Source organism: Dipteris shenzhenensis, chromosome 8 (assembly GCF_047967505.1).
Source record: "Dipteris shenzhenensis isolate YYH24624 ecotype China chromosome 8, Dip_SZ_1.0, whole genome shotgun sequence".
NCBI lineage: Eukaryota > Viridiplantae > Streptophyta > Polypodiopsida > Gleicheniales > Dipteridaceae > Dipteris > Dipteris shenzhenensis.
In genome coordinates, this window is record NC_141603.1 from 22,335,075 (window position 1) to 22,356,620 (window position 21,546).

At 45.7% G+C, this 21,546-nt stretch overlaps 1 protein-coding gene across 1 annotated transcript in view; it reads left to right on the forward strand.

Moving 5' to 3' along the window:
• Positions 1-21,546, forward strand: part of LOC147899287 (WD-40 repeat family protein / notchless protein) — a 139,646-nt gene that overhangs the window by 16,767 nt on the left and 101,333 nt on the right. The window contains exons 2-3 of the mRNA XM_087377995.1: positions 20,121-20,202; positions 20,458-20,547. Coding sequence (XP_087234121.1) covers positions 20,121-20,202; positions 20,458-20,547 — 172 coding nt within the window. The remainder of the gene's footprint in view (positions 1-20,120; positions 20,203-20,457; positions 20,548-21,546) is intronic.

Below are 21,546 nucleotides of genomic sequence, written 5' to 3' on the forward strand. Positions count from 1 at the left end.
GCCCATTGCTTGGGGCTGTGGCTACAGTTGCCACCTCTATATGGAGCCGTGATATCTCTTGACCAAGGCTGTGGATAAGGTGGTCCTGCTCCATCTCTTGTGCACAAAGGTGGTGGACTCCAAGACGAGCTGCTCCCAGGCCTCGGGTGGGATTGTGTGCTGAAGTGATGGGTATAGGTATGTCATGAACGAGGGCTCGTTTGGGAGAGACTAAAATGAAATCGTTTAGACTTCACAAGCAGTTGTAGCTTGAATGAAGAGATTTGGACTACTTTTTGATTAGCCTTCTCCTTTAGTGCTAGCCTTTGTCATGGCTGAGTTTGCCCTTCACATCCAGAGTGCCGACAGAAACTCAGTACGAAGACTTTGTATAAATGGATGCTCAAGTATGTGTGGGTGTGTGGATTTGTATGTGTGAGAGCATACTTTTATACTATGGTCTACACCCACTGTTGGGCGCTGATGACGTCAGTGGGGATGTCATAGTAGCTAGTCCCTGCTATGCATGATGGAGTTTATGGTTTTCAATCTTATGAGTGACTATCGTGAGATTGAAACTGCACTATGTTGTGTTTTTAGAGGATGAGTTTGGGAGTGTTCTTGGATTCATCTAGGTATATGTCATGAATGAGGGCTGAGTGATAGGGGGTTGCTTAGTGATGGGGGGGTGGGCATAGTGGTAGTAGTGAGGAGACATCTGGAAAGTAGATGGTGCGAGTCCAGCGGTAGAGGGCAAGGGTAGTTGACGAAGTGGTAGCTGAGACAAAGGAGGCGTACTATGGGGAGGCATAGTGTGGTATGGTGGTGGTCGGGCTAGAAGGACATGCTAAAGACGCCCCTGATCCCAACAATGATGGTGATGATGCTATCTCCGATGATGGTGCTGTCAGGTGATAATGATGATGCAGAAGTTGATGTCGAGGTTGAAACTATTGGGGCTGCAATGCTATCAGTTTGCAGACAATTATGGCTGCTATGTTTATTTAGATCTTCGATTTTGATTTCTCATCCTCGTTGGGCTTCTCTTCCTTCTTCTAAGCTCTGTCCCCTTTTTCAATATCTCTTTCTCCTAGCTCTTTCCCTTTTGTAGATTATTTCCTTTGGTGAAATTGTGGAGGGGAGAAGGGCTCAAATCCCCTTCTTGAAATTATGGAGGGGAGAAGGGCATGTTAGGTATAGTAATACATGGTCCTCAAGTGCTTGAACCTACCCCTCAAACCGCATTCCAAAATTTTTTTCCCAAGTAGTGTAACGAGAGCTTTCCTTTTCCCCGTTATGAGAGGAAAATGTCACAGTTTAAGGGCATTTTTGGGGGGGGGGGGTCACCCCGTTAGGACACCTATTGGGAGCAACGGGAGAAAACCCAAGATGACCTTCCTTGATAGTTTGCTTCTCTTGAGAAATGCGAAATCTAGAAATGACCTCGGTGCAGAGTCCTGAATGTCTGCTCTTCTACTTCTTCCAAGCGTGGGGATGGGCATACTTTGCTTTCTACTACTCGGGAGCAATGCAAGCGTGGGCCATGGAGCAGCACTGGTGAACTACAAGGTGGGACTACAGAGAGTTAGCTTAGCAGCAACGATGGCACCCCGTTAGGACACCTATTGGGAGCAACGGGAGAAAACCCAAGATGACCTTCCTTAATGACCTCGGTGCAGAGTCCTGAATGTTTGCTCTTCTACTTCTTCCAAACCTGGGGATGGGCATACTTTGCTTTCTACTACTCGGGAGCAATGCAAGCGTGGGCCATGGAGCAGCACTGGTGAACTACAAGGTGGGACTGCAGAGAGTCAGCTTAGTAGCAACGATGGCAATGGCATTCTACAAGGTGGGGCTGTAGAGTTAAGAGTTAGCAATGCGGGGGAAAGATAGATCAGCAAATGGGTCGCTGCAAGTACGGGAGGGTTGTCATAGTAGATGCGAGGCGGGAGAGGTAGGTGGAGTAGTGGATGGCAGGAGAGGTAGGTAGAGAAGTGGATGGCGGGCTCATCAAGGAGCACCCTGATGCAAGGTGGGAGAACTAGGCGGAGTAGTGGATGGAGGAGTTGGGTGGAACAATGGATGGCTGGGATGCGTGCACGCGCGCGTGTGTGTGTGAGAGAGAGAGAGAGAGAGAGAGAGAGAGAGTTTATTAAAGTCTTTGGAAGACCGATGGGTCTATGAGACTGTGAGAAACCTGATACAAGCAAGCTGAAAGGGTGGAGATACTAACCGAGCATCAACACCCATGCAAAAAGCTAAAAGCGAAATGCTACATAGTCATATCAAATTAATCCTCTACATCAGCACTATCATCATCATCATCAGATCATTTGTCATTTGAATACAAAGTGAAATATGCTCCAGTTTCATGACTGTGGTCCACTCAATCTCCCCTCGTCAAGGGTGAGGGAGCGTGTCACCAGTTGGGGCTTCTCCCAAGAAAATAAAGAATAATCTTTATTAGAATTGACTTTGGTCAAATAATAGTTAAGTTAATTAACCAAGAATAAGTTTTATTGTTTTACTTTTGCTTTGCATCAGTAAAAAGAGAATTGTGGGGACGCCCACAAGGGACTAGAAATAGTCCAAGAACTAGAATGCATGCATTAGACTAACCTTTAATGGGTTAAAGTGTTGAATGTTGTTTGTGGCAATGTGTAGGACCAAGGAAAGTGCAAAGAAGCCCTAGAATTAGGGGAAAAGTGCAAAAAGCAGGTCCTACCAAAGGCAAAAAGCATCCAAAAATTGGGCGCTTATATGGAGGAGGGCCCCAGCTAGGCAAACAAGCAAAAAAAGCAACGCAATTCTCAAGAAAAGCCCTAAAAGCAGCAAAAAAAGCTAGAAAGCTTGTTTTTTGTATAAAAGTAGCTTTTAGGAAGAACAAAAGCATAAAATAGCTTTTAAAAAGCACTAAAGCTAGAAATAGCTTTCAAAAAGCAGGTTTAGCTTTTTGCTAGGCCAAGTTTATAAACGAAGAGCCAAAGTCATGCTCTTGTGAAGAGCCAATTGTACAAAGACTATTTTCTATTGCAATAAAGACCTTCACGGGGGGGCCAGCCCTTCTTTCTGGCCCCTAGTGCTGTGTTCTTGCTTCTCTCCCTCATCTCCCTGCTACTCTACTTGTCGGCAATCACGTATCAACAAGCTCTGCAAAGTTCCCACGCTTTGTTCAAGTTCCGGTTACAGATTCTAGTGCAGGAGCAAATTGCGATTTCTTCTACAGAGCCTGTCTTGGATTGCGTGCCAGGTTCTTGAGCCCGAGAGTGTTTCCTTTGCTGCGATTTTGGTTTCTACGCATGGATTGAAGCCCGTAAGCGCCTACAAGCCGTGCCCGGGAGTCAAGGAGGAATTTGCGATTGGTTTGAGGGCTGTTCTTTGGTTTAGTTACGGTTTCAGAGCGAGAGCAAGAAATTAGAGATAGAATGCTGCCGACTGCCTATGGATGCAGTCTCCTGGTCATAGCTCTACGTTAACAAATGCGACAGTGACCCCTGTCGGTCGCGCTCCGACTTTGAACAAGGAGGGAATGTCCCCACGTCTACCCTTTGCTTGAGCTGTCGTGTCACTGGCTCTGGATCCCAATCGTGTTTAGGGCCTATAGGGTGGGAGCCTGTATGGTCCAGCTGGAAAACTCAGTGATCATGCTCTGAGAAGAGTCTACCATGGTACGCTCCTCCTGTCTTCGCAAGCGAAGTAGGCTCACGATGTCTGATTGCCTAGTGAATGAACGCGGCCAAGCATGTTAGATCTGGAAAAAGAGGGAGCGGGATAACAACCCGGAGCTATCTCTGAATAGACAATAGAAACGCCCCTGAATCTCATAGTACATTGGGCATCTGAAAATGAAATGCTCCTCCGTCTCAATCTCCTGTAGGTCACACAGGGTGCATATGTGTCTCTCCTTGGGTAAACTCTCTGCCCGACCACTCTTAGTACGGAGTCTATGTGAAGAGACCCGAAACTGCCTAATAGAGATCCTTAGTGAATGGGGTAGATGAATCCGCATATATCCTAGTGGGTCAATAAACCCCTCATATGAGATATGTAGGCAATGATCTCTATAGAAGCTGAGCTTCACTAGGAGCTCATTCGGTTCCAACCAGGTCAGGAATGTGTGTAGCTGCAGAAGATCCTCACGTATGACTTGGTTGACCTCATGATACCGGAGTGGGGAGAATGGCGTATCAATGCTATACTAGGAGGGAGGAAGTCTATCCATGTGGAGCCCCAGTCGCTCAAACCACCTCACTGTGTGCAAACTAGCATCTCTGGTCACATAGTGCAATAGAAGAGGACAATGCTAGCCACGGTAATCTCTGCGTCTAGAGGTGCAATCCCCATATGCTCTGACTTGATATAGGTCACATGCTGCATCAGCTGCAATGGAAATGACCGAAACTGAGCCTGGATGATCTGGTGAGGAACTGATGGCTTACTACGAATCATCTGTGATGTCATGAGAACTTGTAGGCGCTCCACACGAGCCCACTCAGTATCTGATAGATCCGGCTCCCAGCAAGGGTTGCCATACATTCTCGTTGGGTGGACCAGGGAGTCAAAGGTAAGCATTTGGTCTGAGGGTCCTGGAAGTGTGAGCGGAAGCACTGCCTCTCTAGTTTGGCCAATGAGACGTATCCTTTGCTCAAGGGAGCCTGCATTGTCGGTCTCATAGTGAAAATAGGTTCGAACCCCAAGTATGTGTATGACAAGACAATCTCAACCGGTGAACCATCGAAAGTGAACTGCTCTCGATGCATGGCGGCTCAAGATGTATTGAAGATCGTAACCTTGGTTTTACCAAGATTGACCTTCAAATCATGCGACTCACAGGAACACTGTAGTGCATTAAAGTGTCTCTCAGAACCTCTGCCAAGGAAGATAGGAGTACCACGTCATCTGCGTATAGCAAGATCTGAATCAGAGCGTCAGCAACAGAGCAACCAGTCCCCTCAGGTGTCTGCATAACTATCTCAAGCTTGTCGATGCCAAACAGGGTTGGTGATAGAGGACACCCTTGTTTGACCCCAATTGTACTCAAGATCTCATCTGTCCATCTAGACCCGAGACTCTCGTAAAGTGTACTCAATTGTACTCAAGATCTCATATGTCCATCCAGACCTGAGACCCCAATTGTACTCAAGATCTTATCTGTCTGAACTCTACCTGAGACTCTCGTAAAGTGTCATGACAGCCCAAATGATATCCTGATCATAACCCAAATCCTGCAAACGTCCGATGAGGTGGGCTCTCGGAATTGTATCAAAGGCTTTGTTGAAATCCACAAAGCAACAATAAACCCTCTGCTTCCGTGCCTCGCCTCCTCAATGATACATCTAAGAGTGAGAATGTGATCCATGGTCCCATGATCATGTCGAAATCCGGCCTGCCCATCTGCTCTAAGCCCGTGCATCTCTGCAAATCGGCTTCCCTAAGAATCAAGCACTCATGCATAGACCTTGGACATGACATGCGCGATCATAATGGTCTTGTAGTTCCCCGGCTCATGGGATCCCCTGTCTTGTGGATGGGTGAGATAGTATTAATAGTCCAGATACGTGGGAAGCCAAGGCAAACAGATTCATTAAAGAGCTTTGATAGGATTGGGGCTAGGATATTAATCCCATAATGCAATGAATTCAATGCATAGACCCTCATGATCTTTCACTTGGCCATTATGAAGCTTCATCAGAGCATCCTTAACACCCCCCTTAGTGAAGAGTGTGCAGGAAGTGGGGTGAGGTGTATGTGAGAGGTCAGGAGCTGTCTGATTCGAGATGTCGTATTGTGTGCGTGCATAATCATACCAGACCTTAGTGTCGGTGAGGGGTGAAGGGGACCGCTGATCTAGAAATCTCCGCCAAAAGTCCTTGGAATTGTTACTAAACAAGGTGTTAAGTAGTTCCTCCTCATTTCGGCGGATAAAATCTTGTTTCTTGATATGTACCAATCGACGATATTGGTGCATCGTTTCGGGTTCATTCGGAAGGTTGTGTTTATCTGAGCTAGCGGCGTAGAGCCTTACACTCATCATCATACCAACTGTTACAGGGGACAATTCCAAGTGGTAGTGGGCGAGTGGAGTGAGTAGTGTGCGGGAAGGCGTGAAGGGCAGCCTTGTGAAGTGAGTGGGTGATCAGAGCAGTGTGATCCTCTAGTAAGGCTATGAAATCAATATATGTGAGAAGTGTATAAAGGCTGGCTGAGTACCTAGGCGAGAGACTATGATCGAAATGTATGCCATGATAAGTGCCGTGACTGATCTGTGGAGTGAAAGGTACTAAGAGATTAATGTCCTTGGAAGGCCTCATGGGCCTATGGGACAAAGTACATCAAAAGAAGAAACTCATGCAAGCCTTTGTGGGCCGAAGGAAACGGCGTGCTAGGGCCCTTGCTGAGTGCTATGAAGCTAAAGAGCTCAGGGTCTCAAACTCAAAACTCAAAACTCAAAACTAAAACTCAAAATCTGAAACTTGGTGTTGTGGTGGCTCTCCGGTGGGCTGCAAAGATGTCCCGTATCCGCGTTTGTCGAGTTGTTTCTTGCTGTGGTGGTGGGCGTGGTTTTCGATGGGCTATGTCAAGAGTGACGCCTCGCCTTTGGTAGTCTCCTCTGAGGAGAGCTGAGATAAACCGGTCCTCGATTGTGCGTGCTCTGGTCTGAGAGGGAAAGAGGGGAGTGGAACAGTAGGAGACAGTAGACACATGACTGTCTTAGGACAGTCATAGCGGTCGTAACATTTAAAGGGTGGCAATGTGCCTTTACCCCAACAACCTCCCACCTAAAGGTCAATGTGCCTAAAGGGGAGAAAAGAATAAAAATTACAGCAATATACAGTTACTGTATACAAGACCATAAAATAAGAATGGTCTCATCCTAATCCCATGATGCGGCGACAATGTGCAAACCGCTCTGTAGGCAAGCTCTTAGTGAGCAAATATGCAGGATTATCATCAGTGTGCACCTTCACAAGCTCAAGCTGCTTGTCCTCCAGTACCTCCCTGATAAAATGATATTTCACATCTATGTGCTTGGTCTTTTGATGAAAGACCGGATTCTTTGCCAACATGATAGCACTCTGACTATCACAATGCAAAACTGGTATATCTCCTGTAATGCCCAAATCTCCCACCAGCCGAGTAAGCCATATTGCTTCCTTGCAAGCCTCAGTGGCTGCAATATATTCAGCTTCTGTGGTTGACAGTGTAATGCATTTCTGCAAACGAGACACCCATGATATAGCACCTCCTGCAAATGTGAAAACATAACCGGTAGTAGACTTCCGGTTATCTGCATTTCCTGCATAGTCTGAATCTGTAAAACCATGCACCAATGCATCCTGCCTACCATAGCATATGCACAAGTCTTTGGTACCCTTGAGATACCTCAAGACACCTTTCACTGCTTCCCAGTGCCGTTTGCCTGGATTTGCCATATACCTGCTGATGACTCCCACCGCAAAAGCAATATCCGGACGAGTGGCAACCATGGCATACATCAAAGAACCAACTGCAGATGCATACGGAACCTTGGCCATCTCAGCCTTATCATCATCTGATCTAGGGCTGTCCTCACTGCTGAGTTTTAAATGTGGAGGCAACGGGGTACTAATAGACTTCCCCCCCTCCATTTTAAACCTCTGCAGTACTTTGCCAATGTACTCCTTCTGTGACAGAAACAAAAGTCCCTTGGACCTGTCACGAATAATCCGCATACCAAGTATATGGTTTGCATCACCCAAGTCTTTCATGTCAAAAGACTTATGCAGTTGCTTCTTCAAAGCACTAATCTCATGCTGAGATTTGCTGGCAATCAGCATGTCATCCACATATAGAATGAGTAGCATCATACTGCCATCCTTTGCCCGTTTGGTGTACAAGCAGTGATCGGTCTCACACCTATGATACCCTTGGGACTGCATGAAGGCATCAAACTTCTTGTACCATTCCCTTGGTGCCTGCTTGAGTCCATACAAGCTCCTCTTGAGCTTACACACAAGCTTCTCTTTTCCTTTAACAGCATATCCCTCTGGCTGACTCATGTAGATCTCATCATGGAGATCTCCGTGAAGAAAAGCAGTCTTCACATCCATCTGACATAAATCCATGTCCTCATGAGCAACAAGAGCTAACACTGCTCTCAAAGTAGTCATCTTGACTACAGGGGAAAAGATCTCATCAAAGTCAATGCCCTTCTCCTGCTTAAATCCCTTGGCAACCAATCTGGCCTTATACCTCGGTAAAGCATTTGAATCCACTTTGACTTTGTAAACCCACTTGCATGGCAAAACCTTTTTGCCTGCAGGTAGCTGCACCAAGTCCCATGTATCATTTTGAAGTAGGGAGTCCATTTCTGATTGCATGGCTTTCTCCCACTTCCTTTTCTCTGTTCTTTCCATAGCTTCCCTGAAGCTGGAAGGCTCACCACAATCTGTCAGCATGATAAAATCAGCCACATTATTGGCTCCTGGAACAAACCTGTCAGGAGGCCGTTGTACACGGTTGCTCCTCCTAACAAAATGCTCCGTATTAGGCTGCTGTCTAGCCTGTTCGTCATGCATGACGGGTGGCTGTACCACCATATTTGGCTGTCCTACAGCGCCATTTGCTGGCATATCCAGTGGTGCATCATTGGCAAAATTGTCTGGCTGATTTTCAGCCTGTGTACCCTCTTGAACAGGGTTATTTACAGCAGCCTGCTGCTGCATATTAATGGGCATTCTTTGCTGTCCGACATCATCATAAACAACCCTCCTGTATTCCACAGGTTGCACGGGTTCTTTGTGTACACTATCCTCTTTAAAGATGACGTCATTGCTGCGTATAATCTTCCGTTTGATAGGATCCCATAACCTGTACCCCATTTCACCTTCGTCACCGTAACCCATGAAGATGCATCTGAAAGACTTTGGCTCCAGTTTGGTGCGCAGTTCTTTGCGTACATGAGCAAAGCACTCGCAGCCAAACACACGTAAGTGCTTGTATGAAGGTGGCTTGCCAGACCACACCTCCTCTAGCACTTTCAGCTCCAAAGCCTTGTTCGGCGACCTGTTAATTAGGTGAACTGCTGTTTGCACGGCTTCTGCCCAAAAGCCATGGGGCAATGCAGCATAAGACAACATACATCGAACTTTCTCCTGAATAGTTCGATTCATCCGCTCACTCACACCATTTTGAGGTGGATTATGAGGTGCTGTGAGTTCCTGTTTAATGCCCTTAGCTTCGCATAATTGTACAAAAGCATGTGACACATACTCACCCCCATTATCGGATCTGAGGCATTTCAGCCTGCATCCTGTCCGATTCTCAACGTGAGCGACAAACTTCTTGAAAGCATCTAAGGCATCGCTCTTATGCTTTAAGAAATAGACCCACACTTTGTGTGTGGCATCATCAATAAAAGTAATGAAATACTTTGCACCCCCTAGTGATAGCTGTGGCATCTCACACAAATCAGTGTGCACTAGATCAAGCGGTGCTCTATTCTGGGGAGTTCTCCTCTTATGAGGAGTCATAGAATGCTTTCCAAAAATGCAATGATCACAAGTAGGCAAATCTGAAAATGAAAGAGACGGCAGATAACCCAAACGTGACAGTTCTTGCATTCCTTTAACAGACATGTGTCCCAACCGGCTAAGCCACAATGAAACCTTCGGCAGCTCGGTTATGGCAACAACATGATTACCTACACTGGAAACATAAAGAGGGTACAAGGTATCACTCTTATAACCCTCAGCCACTACAACCTGGCCATCAGTAATCACCCATTTGGAATCCCCAAATGTGGTGTGGTAACCACTGTCATCCAATAAGCCAGTGCTAATCAGATTTTTCTTGATTTGCGGCACATGGCGAACACCATCAAGCATGAAAATGCGTCCGTCAGGGAATACAATCTGTACACTGCCAATCCCTGCAATCTGACATGCATAGTTGTTCCCAAGATGAACAACTCCATGAGTACCTGTATAGGAAGTAAACCACTCCCTATGAGGTGTAACATGAAAAGAAGCACCTGAATCCAAGAGCCAGGTGTGCATGTTATGGCCATCAACAACCAAGGTATGTGCAATCACAGCAGAAGAGCATAAAACATCATGTCTATCTCCATCACTGTCCTCTGCTGCAACATTGACTGCATCCAAGTCATCTGCCTTGGCCTTGCCTTTGCCTTTGCTTCCACTGCCTGCATCCTTTGTCTCAGCCTTCTTGGCTTTCTGATCCCGTATAAACTTGAAGCACTTAGACTTCACTTGTCCCTTCTTGCCACAGTAAAAGCATTCAATATCCTTTTTGCCACGGGACTGACTGTGGGATTTGGACTTGCCAGCAGATCTCCCCTTCTGCTGAGTCCTACCTCTTTCCTGCACCTGCAAAGCATTGGAAGACTTGCTGCCCATATTGTTTTTCCTGCTCATCTCCTCCATAAGGAGAGAGCTCTCCACATCAGCATACATAAGAGTGACATTTGAATTTGACAGGGTGGTCTTGAAAGTGTCCCAACTCTCAGGGAGGGTACACAACAAGAAAGCAGCCTTGAACTCCTCATCAAGGTTCAATCCCTGTGCGATAAGCTGTGTAAAGATGGCATTGAACTCACTCAAATGTGAGGTCATAGCTGTACCTTCCTTCATGCGAAGGTCAGCGAGCTTTTTCAGCCAATAAACCTTACTGGCTGAGCTCTTTTGGACATACAACTCTTCTAACCTCTGCCATAGGCCATAAGAGGTCTTTTCTGCCTGAACATTGAACACAAGAGAATCAGTGAGAGTAAGCATGATAGACGCCCTTGCGGACAAATCAAGCTCCTCCCACTCATCATCTGCCATCCCAGATGGCTGGACACCCTTCAACCTTATGGACTTAGAAATCTTCTTCAACAGAAGTACATTCAAACACTGTTCTGCCCATAATGCATAATTGTGTGCCCCTTCCAATTTCTTTATGTTCAGCATTGAGGATTCACTTCCCCCTGATGCCATATCAGACAAGGAAAGTGCCTAACTCCCTGTAAGTCAAAAAATGACTAAATAAAATTCTGATTTCTCAGAAAACCTGCTCTATCAAGAGCCAGGAGCACTCACAATAGTGCTGTTTTTTACTGTAAAAAAACCTGCAGCAAAACAGAAAATTTTCCCTCCAGTCACTGTACCTTCTGACACACTGTACCGTGCTCAAATAGGCATAAAACAGTAACTACAGAATGCTGCAGCTGTTCCACAAGTGCTTTACAAGTGCATCATCATCTGACGAAACACAAAACACTGATGTCCTGATCACTTCTCCCACCTCAGATGAGGTATTGCACTGATTAAACATGCATCAACCACCTGGCATACACTATACTGACCACTGAAAAATGCTCCAAACACCTCAGCCTGTCACAAACCTGCAACAAAGCACGGGACAAATCCCAACAAATCACCCTTATGTCAAGGGGATAAAAGGCATCTGAAGTCTCTACACAGTGACCAAAGTGCTCTCAAGCACAATCTGGGCAAAAGCCCCTTGATCAATACCTGTACCAAGTGATAAACACCCTCAACAATGAGGTAGCATACAAAATTCAGCGCTCTCCTGGCACTTTCACCTGACAATGTAATGCATAAACTGCCTGTGTGCACAGTAACAACACAGATCCCAACGTACAAACACCGAAAAGAAAATCTTTTGAGCACTGTCAACGATGGACAGTTAGGGACCGAGTAAACTCGATGCGCCCTGGCCAAGCGTGGCTCAACTGAGATTTTCTAAGTGCCGTACACAAAATGTGACCTGCAAAGAAATGTCACTGATACACTGCGGAAAACGAGACCAATGTGGGCACCCTGGCTCCACACTGCCCCAAAGCATACACTGCATTCACTGTCAGGCAAAAGCCCTATGAAATTGTCACCCGAAAACTGAGATTTGCACTCAGCAAAAGCATAAAAGCCCTCTGCAAAATCAAGGCATATGATCTCCTGTCAAAAACTGTGCAAACAACCACACACTGTGGCCCCGGTCACCTCCTAGCAAGAGGGACAATGAGAGTACTTGTTGTACCTCAAAAAAAAAAACACAGTTTTACTCTGAGTAATCCTCGGGAAATGCATAAACAGCCTTGTTGTACTTTGTACCTGCGCGTACTTGCATGTACCACGCAAAAGAGCAGAGTGCTCTTCACTCTTTTCCTTCTTCCCCAAAAAAAAATTTATGTCCCTGTTGTACCTGCAAGTACCTGCTGTGCCTGCACAAAGTACCTACTGTACCTTGTACTTGCGAGGGCACGGATCCCCAAAAAAAAAATTGTCGAAATTCTCAAAAAAAAAAAAATTGCACTCGAACCTTGGCTGAACAGTAAGATCTGTGCGTGGCCGGTTTGTGCGCGGCTGTTCACAGCCCGCTGATGGAGGTCAGCTGCCTGTGTGCAGCCGGCTGCTGCTGGTCACACGACCCGACAGCTAACAGCTGCACGGCCGGCTGCCTGTCGCGGCTGGTCGCGGTCGCGACCAGCTGCCTGTGTAGCCTGGCTGCAGCTTGCAGTTGGCCTGGCTGCGCGCGGCCGATGCTGTGCGCTGGCTGTGCCCCGCCTTGGAGCTGCCGATAGTCACTTGCTAGCGAGCTGAAGAGCTCGCTGTTGCCCTTGAAGAACCGCGTGCTGCTGCCCGCGCTGAAGGAGAACCGCCGCACGATAGAATGCTGCCCGAAGCCTTTACACAGCTCGAGCTGAGACTCGAGAGCAGTTACAGTGCTGCCTGCTGACAGAGGGCACGAGGCCCGAGGGGAGTCATGGGGAGAGGGAGGGGTAGACCGGAGTGAGAGAGAGAGGGAGGTAGGCTCTGATACCACTTGAGAGGGAAAGAGGGGAGTGGAACAGTAGGAGACAGTAGACACTAGGGAGTGTGGGTGTGTAAAGAATGCATTGAGCCACACCACAAACTCAAAGGTTTTATTAGGATTAGGTATTCACCCTATGACTGTCTTAGGACAGTCATAGCGGTCGTAACATTTAAAGGGTGGCAATGTGCCTTTACCCCAACATGGTCCCGCTCTGTATCGTGTGCGGTCGCTGCGTCTTTGGGTCGACAAAATCGCGTTGTCTGTCTTTACCTCCCCCAACATGCATAACCTATAGATCCGTTGCTCTCTGGGTGTACCTGCAGCTCTCCTTGCCTCAATTCTTAGCTGATGGGATGAGATTCACATCTGTCCAATGACAATCCTGTGAGAAATGATCCCTACAGAGGGTATCCCACTGTGGAAGACTGATAGAGTGTCCCCAGGAATATATGCGGAAGTGTTTAACTATGGAATCAAACACTTCTTTACTTGTGTGTACTTCACAACCATAAGTGTGTGCAAGCTAGTAAATAGACGTTGCTCCAAGAAAGATTTAGAATCCACAATGGTATATTTCCGTCCAAAACTAGACACAATACAAAAGAGATGTGGAGTCCCACCAAACTGTGGTCTTCTAATATTACCAAAAGCTCTTGTACTATCTACTTGGGACCTCTAGATCCCTGAGCCCACGTGCTCCTCTCTGAGCTTATGTAAACTTTCTGTCCGTGATCCCCGCACCTTAGTGCTCTGAAAGACAGCCTAGAGTCAGCCCCTTCTTGAGCTAAGTCTGCAGCTCCTCTGTCCCTTCTTCACAGAAAGTTCTTCTTGCTGCTCCTTTCTGCTCTCTGAAGGCTGAGTTTGCTGGATGCCAAAATGAGGCCCAATGGACCTCCTGGTAAGTCAATCTGGGCCGACCCAATCAGCCCTTTCAGCCGACCGAGTAGGCTGGACATCTCCCCCTGACGGAGGCACACTATTTGAGGGCTGGCTGGCTCAGCCTGGCCATGTGGCAGGCTGCCACTTGCCTAGGATTGTCCAGCCCTAACCCACCCTTCTCTCAGGCCTATATGGCCCCAAAAACAGCCACGATTCCTGCTCTTCCATGCTGCCACAGATCTGCCTCTGTTCAGGTCCCCTCCAGCCTCTGGATCTGCTCCAAAACAGTCCGTACATGCTGACATGGACGTCCGTACAGATGCTGACATCATCCCTGCCTCATCGCAGCCCATCTCTGCTATAAACCCTGCGCAATCTGTCTCTCTCCACCCATGGACAGCCACGTGGCACTTCCCCCTCAGATCTGCCCTCCATGGAGGCTCTCCATTGCCAAGTATTCTCTCTTTGCACTGCCCACATGGCGGCCTGTGTGCTGTCCATGTGGCAGCCCCAAAACCCTTTCTTTTGTACTATGGTCCACCCCCCTGATGCACTCCTCATTTAGGGGCTCAAAGTTGGGGAGGTGACCTCTCACCGACCCATCTTGGCTCCGTCGATGAAGATGCTTCAGTGGCGCCCGTGTCGTAGCCCTCCTGGATCATTGCGGTGTCGATGTCGCTTCTTGGCTTTTCATCGAGTGGCTCTTGCCTTGCCAGGTCCGATTCCGCAAGCACACCAGTCTGGTACACAGGTCCATCCAAGGTAGCACCTGATGGCACCACCACCTTCAGTCACAAACCCGCCTTCAAACTCGAGCACTCTAGGTCCAATTGTCTCCCTCAAGATGGGTGAACAGCTCCAAGTCCTCCAGGCACCATGCTCTCAGGGTCTGTTTCAACCCATCCTCCGTCTGGCAAGTTATGCAACCAAATAGCATACTCGAGAAGTTATATCCCAAGCATAAATGTAGATTACCTGGACCTTAAGTCTTCATGTGTAGTCCTGTGTTAGCCCCTTCTAAGTCACAACCTCCATTCGACCCTGAGTCCTTAGCTCCTCTCGAAGAATTCCCTTCTGTGTCAGCAACCGGGTTGCACCAAGACGGCTCCACGCACTCATCACTGTCCATTACCTTCGCAAAGGTCTCTAACTCCTCTTTTGACCATTTCTCAATGTCAGACTTGACAGTAACACTGGGGTCCATATACCTAATCTCAATAATGTTGGGAGATGCCACCAAGAAAAGTTCCTCTGTGATCATTACATTGGCTTTTGACTCCTCTGACTCCAAGCTGACCCGCTTCTTCTTCTTATCACCCTTCTTCTTTCTACAGTCCTTCGCAAAATGCCCTGGCTCATCACAATAGCAGCATTTCCTTTTCCTCTTCTTCTTGTCCTCTACACCTAAAGAGTTCTCTTTGTCGTCATATTTGTCCTTCTTGGGCTTGCCTTTGCCAGTCTTACCCTATCCATGTTCAATGAATGTATACCTTCCATAGATCATCGCTGATGATTTGATGAATCTCTCAATGTATCACCTAATAGGAATGAAGAGAAGAATGCGACGGCTGAAAGCAACACAAATGTGGAGCAGCAGTGGAGGATAGATGAACGATACATATATTGCAGCAGTACAACTAGACCGACGATACAGTATAAGAAATGTAGAACTAGAGTTAGGACTATTAATCTTAAAGGCCTAGTGACTTATTAGTCATACATTGACTAACGGGACTTAAAGTCCCAAATAATACTAGAACTAGCCTAAATTAGTAGGACTAGCCATGAAGCCATACCGAGGGCTAAGCCTAATAAACAGACCTCCATGAAGTACTATGGAAAAGCCTAGATATACTTGGAATTGATGCCATGGTTGCACGTGTTTATCCAAAAGGATATAGCAACCTATGGAAGTACATGGATGTCAAGATCACATAATAAATGGAATGAAGTGTGAAGCTTGCCGAAAAGCTTCAAACTTGGGTCGTGGATGTGCCTCGGTGAAGATATCTACCGAATTGTCTTGCGTAGGAACATAAGGCAATTGAATATCCCTGGTGGATAGTCTCTCTTTGACACAATGATAATGAACCTCAATGTGCTTAGTGCATGCATGAAACACTAGATTGTGCGCAATGGCTAAAGCACTTTGACTGTCATTATAGACAGTGGTGGGAGATGTCTGACAGCATCAAGATCTGCAAGTAGTTTCCGTATACATTCCACCTTGGCTGTAAAAGCTGCCTTGTACTCAACTTCACAGCTAGAAGTAGCAACTACAGGCTGCCTTTGCTGAACCAAGAGATGCATGAAGCTTCAAGCATAAAACAATTGCCACTATGTGACACTCTAGTGTCATAACATCTTGTCTGGTCTATCTGAAAAAACATGCAGAATAAGTGAAGAACGTGACCATAAAGAGGGCCCAAACGTTGGGTGCCTTCCAAGTAGTGGAAGATGCGCTTTTCAGCCTGCCAATTCTGTGTACTGGGACTGTGCATGAATCTGTTTAACTGCTGGGAAACAACATACTGAAGATTTGGCCATGTGTGACAGATATGTCAAGCCTTCAGCATCCTAGGGGAAAGGGAAACCAGACTCCACGTGGCACGGGTGTAGAAGCTGGTTTGCAATCCTCAAAGTGAAATTTTTGTAGGCCTGTCTAATTTATTTGAACTGACTTCATAATATCCCCCCCAACATGAGCAAACTGAATGCCAAGGTAGTAGTGAAGGTGGGCCAAATCTGTCATTGCAAAAAACTGTTGTAATTCAGCCTTAAGGGCTGGAATATGCTGAGTGGAAGGTCCAGTCAAAGGACTGTTCTGAAAACCATGGCTGATAAGATGAGTATGGATCTTATGTACCAAGCCTAGGGTGCTTGCTTTAAACCATTGAGTGCTTTGTGCAACTGGCATACCTTATTTTCAGATCCTTTGATTTCAAAACTAGGAGGCTGAGAGACATACACCTCCTCTTGCAAGTCTCCATGAAGAAAGGCAGTTTGATATCAAGTTGATGCACTTGCCAATAATGATGGGACTGCTCTGGCACTGACACACTTGATGGTAGTAATGTGTGAAGTGAGTCCAAATGTCTCCTCAAAATCAATGCCCTGCTGCTGAGCATAACCTTTTGCAACAAGGTGGGCTCTGTAGCAGTCAACATTGCCATCAGCTTCCTCTTGAGTTTATAAACCTACTTGGTGCCTAGACACGCTTGCCTTTAGGCAAATCACACATTTCTCAAGTGCCACTCTGATGAATTGAGTCTAGCTATGCTTCATAGCTTCCATCCAATCCTTGCTATCAAAATAATCGAAGGCATCCTTGTGACACAGTGGTGCTTCATTGCAAGCTGTAGCAATCAATGCAACCTCCACTAGGTGTCCTCGCATGTGACGAGAAGTCAAGTTCAAACAAAGGCTCAGCCTGTTTGCTACCCTTTAATGTATCTAATAGCCATCAAAGCTATGTCTATATCCGGATGTAGCAATGGCTGAAATGGATATGAGATTTTTTGATTCCTGGTACATACGAAACATCCTAAAGAGAGGCAGGATCACCAGATGTTGCAGTAAGCTCAAATTGTCCAATGCCTTCTATGGCATAAGATGCATTATGGGCACAAGTCATAATGTCACCTTAGGTGCATCATGCAAAGAAGAACCACTATCAAAATACCAACTGCTACATGCATCAGAGACAACCATACATGAATCATGAATAGAAGGAATAGGCATGTGACAACAAAAGGCCAATCATGATGAGCAACATTTGCCGATTCATCCTTCTAATCAGAAGATGGAGCATCAGTAACTGCAGGCTAGATTGCTTCTTCTTCTTCTCCTTCTCTAGTTCAATGCACTTTCTGCATTCAGAAATAACATGACTTGGTTTTCTACAATAATTGCATCTCTTCTTTTTCTTATCTGCATTCTTGTTGGCATTCGAAGTATTACCACAATTATGCTTGGGTTTCCCACATGATTTTGTTGTCGTTGTGCTACCCTTGTGATGGGTAGCAAATACCCGATCACCAGTGATAAGAGCATTCTGATTAGCATGACTTTACTTTCCCTGCGCAACAAAGGGACAAGCTAATTAGAGCTATATGGTTTGGATTGCCCACGGCTATCAACCTCAACGTGGTTGTAGACCCTTGATAGGAGTCAGGAAATCCACTAAGTGTTGTGGACACAATCTGACTATCTTTGGCACAACTTCATCAATGTTGGCCAAAGTGCTCTTTAAAGTCCTTGACCTTGGTCAAATAGGCATCCATGCTTTCTCCCTCATCCAAATTCAAGGATCCAACTACTTTTGAAAGTATGTAACTCTTGCTTGCGGATGTGATACAAAGAGGCCAACTTTTCCAAGCATCCTTGTTGTTTTGCAACATTTGATGTGAGGGATTACAACCTTTTTAACTGACGATGCAATCAAAGCATGAGCTTGTGCATCTTTGGCATCCCATTTGGACTATTCATGAGTTGGAGGAGGCAAAGGGGCAATAGTGCTCGCAGATAAAGTGTGAAGAACATTACCACCACCTGTAGTGACAAGTGCAGTGGCCAGTGCCTATGATGGAGGTCTTACCTCAAAGCTTGCAATGATATTTCAAAAATTCTTGGCCGCCAACACATGAGACACATGTAAGATTACATTGGGTGATTGATGCCATCCACCTTCTCTACAGGGGGAAGCATACCAAAATCATTGTTTGCCATTGCAACTGAGGCAAAACAAAAAACCCTAAGTAATTTGATTGAATCAAATGATTGCACGAAAGTCAAGTGCAAATGTCTGATTCTGACCACACAAGGTCAACTGCGTGCACAACAACTGAGTGCTAAAGTGTGCTTCCCGCACAGCGCTGTAATTGTCACCATAAGGCACAAGGGCCTTACGTAGAAAATGTTGGAGCGAACACCCCAAAATTCCCAAGGCAAAATACACCAAGATGTGGGCAAAATGTCTTGCCAAGAAAATCTCCAATGATAGATGCAGAAATTGTAGTCTGAATTCCTCCTAGATCAACTGCATAGAGTCTTGAGTCAATAAGCAATGACTGCAGAGTCTACTAGGGTCAAACAGAAGACAACGTAGATTTGCATTGATACTGGCCAATTCAGGCTGAAATAGAAGCTCCACCACAATTCCAAACAATTGATGACGCTCTTTTTCTATCGAATGTCAATAACCCACACCTCTGAGTGGGGAGATGTGGAGAACTATGTGCTCCAAGTGATGGGAACAAGACTTGCTCCTAGCCATCTACTCTCCTAGATGGAGGAATGAAGGCCTTGAGATACGTTTGGGATAGGAGGATGCATCGCTTCCTTTATAGGCAACTGATGCCTATGCTTTGAGGCTGATTTGGCAAGGGAAACACGCCGATTGGACAGCCGGCCTAGCAGGGGGGTTGACCGACCTACTTGATGCTTGGATCAATCCAAAGGACAGGTGAAGATCAAGGTGTTAAAGGTTAGTTGGTCTTTGTCAATGAGCAACTAGATTTCAAGAGCCTGGCTATTTTGCCAATACCCTAGACATGACACTTGAGAAAGAAGTGTGGATGAAAATGTCTAGGCATGACTCGTGAAAAAGAATTGGGGATGAAATGTGGGACGGTGGTGACACTAACAAGGCATTTGATGCCAAGTCAAAAGGAAATGGCGAGGGAAAGCTATGTTCTTAAACGAAGAAGGACAATCAACCAAAGGGATCTTTCGACAAGAAGAAGAAGAAGAAGAAGAAGGTTAAATGCTTTTGTTGCATCAAGATGGTACACTATGTCAAGGAGTGCTAGACGAAGGGGCGACTGACAAGAAAGACCGGAAAGACAAGTCCCAAGATAAGACAAAGACCAGCAGCAACGCTGTGATGATTACAGATCATGCCTCATTGTTGGAGACAACTTCAATTGTCCAATGAAGGGAGTAGATATTGCCACGGTCAACATTTTGTTTCATGTTTGCTGTACCTATCTTAGATAAGGACAAGAAATGGATTGCAAAAGGTGTGTCAAAAATTGAACATCACTGACTCTCAGGCAAACATCTCTAGCTAGTTGTGGCATGAGCAACATGGATGCTTCGTGTGAGAGGCTGTTAAATGGGCTAGTAGGCGGCCTCTTTCCCATCCATAGTCCAGGAGATTTGTGCTTCTTGCTTGATGGGTAAGCAACCGTTTCCCAGGCAAGCCAACTGTAAGCTAATGATGGTCTTTAAATGGTCCACTCAGATATCTGTGGTGACATAAATACCCCATCACTTGGCCCTTCACCTCCGGAGTGCCGACAGAAACTTTTTATCCTCTTTATGCATTGAAGTACTTTTGAGTTAGGTTGCTTCTGCTATTCTGCATATGAGTCTTGTTGAAATAGAATATTAAGAGGTATATCTGTGGCATTCTTCCTGAGATGAACTGGTGCTTTGTACAGGAAGAAAAGGTACCTTATGCTTTCTACATAAACGATGAAGAGCTTGTAGGGCAGCTTGGAACCTACCTTCTGCAAAACAAAGGTTTGAAACTTGTCTTTGGTTACCACAGACAAGTTTTCTTCCAGCATTTTTCTCGTGAATAATACTGTTTGTATCTGAGGAAGAGTTGCTTACTATAATATCTGTCAGAACCGTCACTATGAATTTACATGTTCATCTTATCAGCAGTTGCACGGGCTCATACAATTGTTATCAAAAGGCAGGTAAATGATTTTAGTGCTATTGCTAATGGCTTATATTGACTAGCCTTGTAAAACTTCATGTATTATTTTACAGTTTCTGTTGAGCAAGTTCTGCGGATTGTTTATCAGCCACAGGCAGTTTTTCGAATTAGACCAGTGACTCGATGCTCAGCTACCATAGCAGGTGCCTGCCCCCGCTGCCCTTCTGTTTTATTTTTCCCATTCCCCCTGTGGGACCCCGTTCCAGTCTACCTTGCCTTCCTTGAAAAGGGGAAAAAGATTGCATGATGACTCACTATGCAAATTTCTCCTATTTGTGTTGTTCTGAGTTTGTAGATTTTCCCATCGCTTGTGGTTTTGTGTCGAATCTCATAGAGCTGTGAAAATTGGGATACGAGGTTGCTACATCTGTGTTGAGGCTTTCTCTAAGTTATTTCATGCATCTTATCTTTCTTGACATTTCCTTCTAATTTGGCCAGGAACCTTTAAATTGTCAAGAATGAAAGAAGTGAACATTTTGGTAATTTTAATATAGGAAAACATACTATTATCTTGAATGGTGCCACTACTACTCTCAGGAAAAGTACTTTCCTCAGGGAAGATTAGAAAGGTGTGTTTTTGCAGCAACATATTCCATGACCACTTTCCATGCCTGTGTGCCCTCTTTCCTGCACCCCAGATTCTGAAGGTTAAAACAAGGTGAAGTGGTCGGCAGCATTGAACAAGTGATCTACATGCTGTCACCATAACTCAAGGTGGCTGTATGTTTGCAAGAGAAGCAAGGAAACACTGCAGGACTTCCATCGTGGAGCCTGTTAATGGACTCTTTGGTGCTGTGTTCTTAGATGACTATAGGGTAATTATACAACTAGTGTTCACTCAATATTGTAGATAAATATTAATTTCAAGCTGCTTGTTTGCATCGTATGTTCTAGTATTGTTTTCAGCAAATGCTGTGTACAATATATCCATATGGATCTTATGTCCTTTGAGATGGAATTGTTCAATTCCTGAGCTTCATCTAGGGGCTCTTTCCCCTAGAAAATAGAAGCTTGACAAAATTGTCATGAAAAGATATTCTTGCTAGGAATGCCTTTGCTATGCAAAGTTATCGCGAAAGGATTCAATTGAGGCATCAAGAAATTCTTGCCAGGAATGCCTTTGCTATGCAATGTTAGCTGAA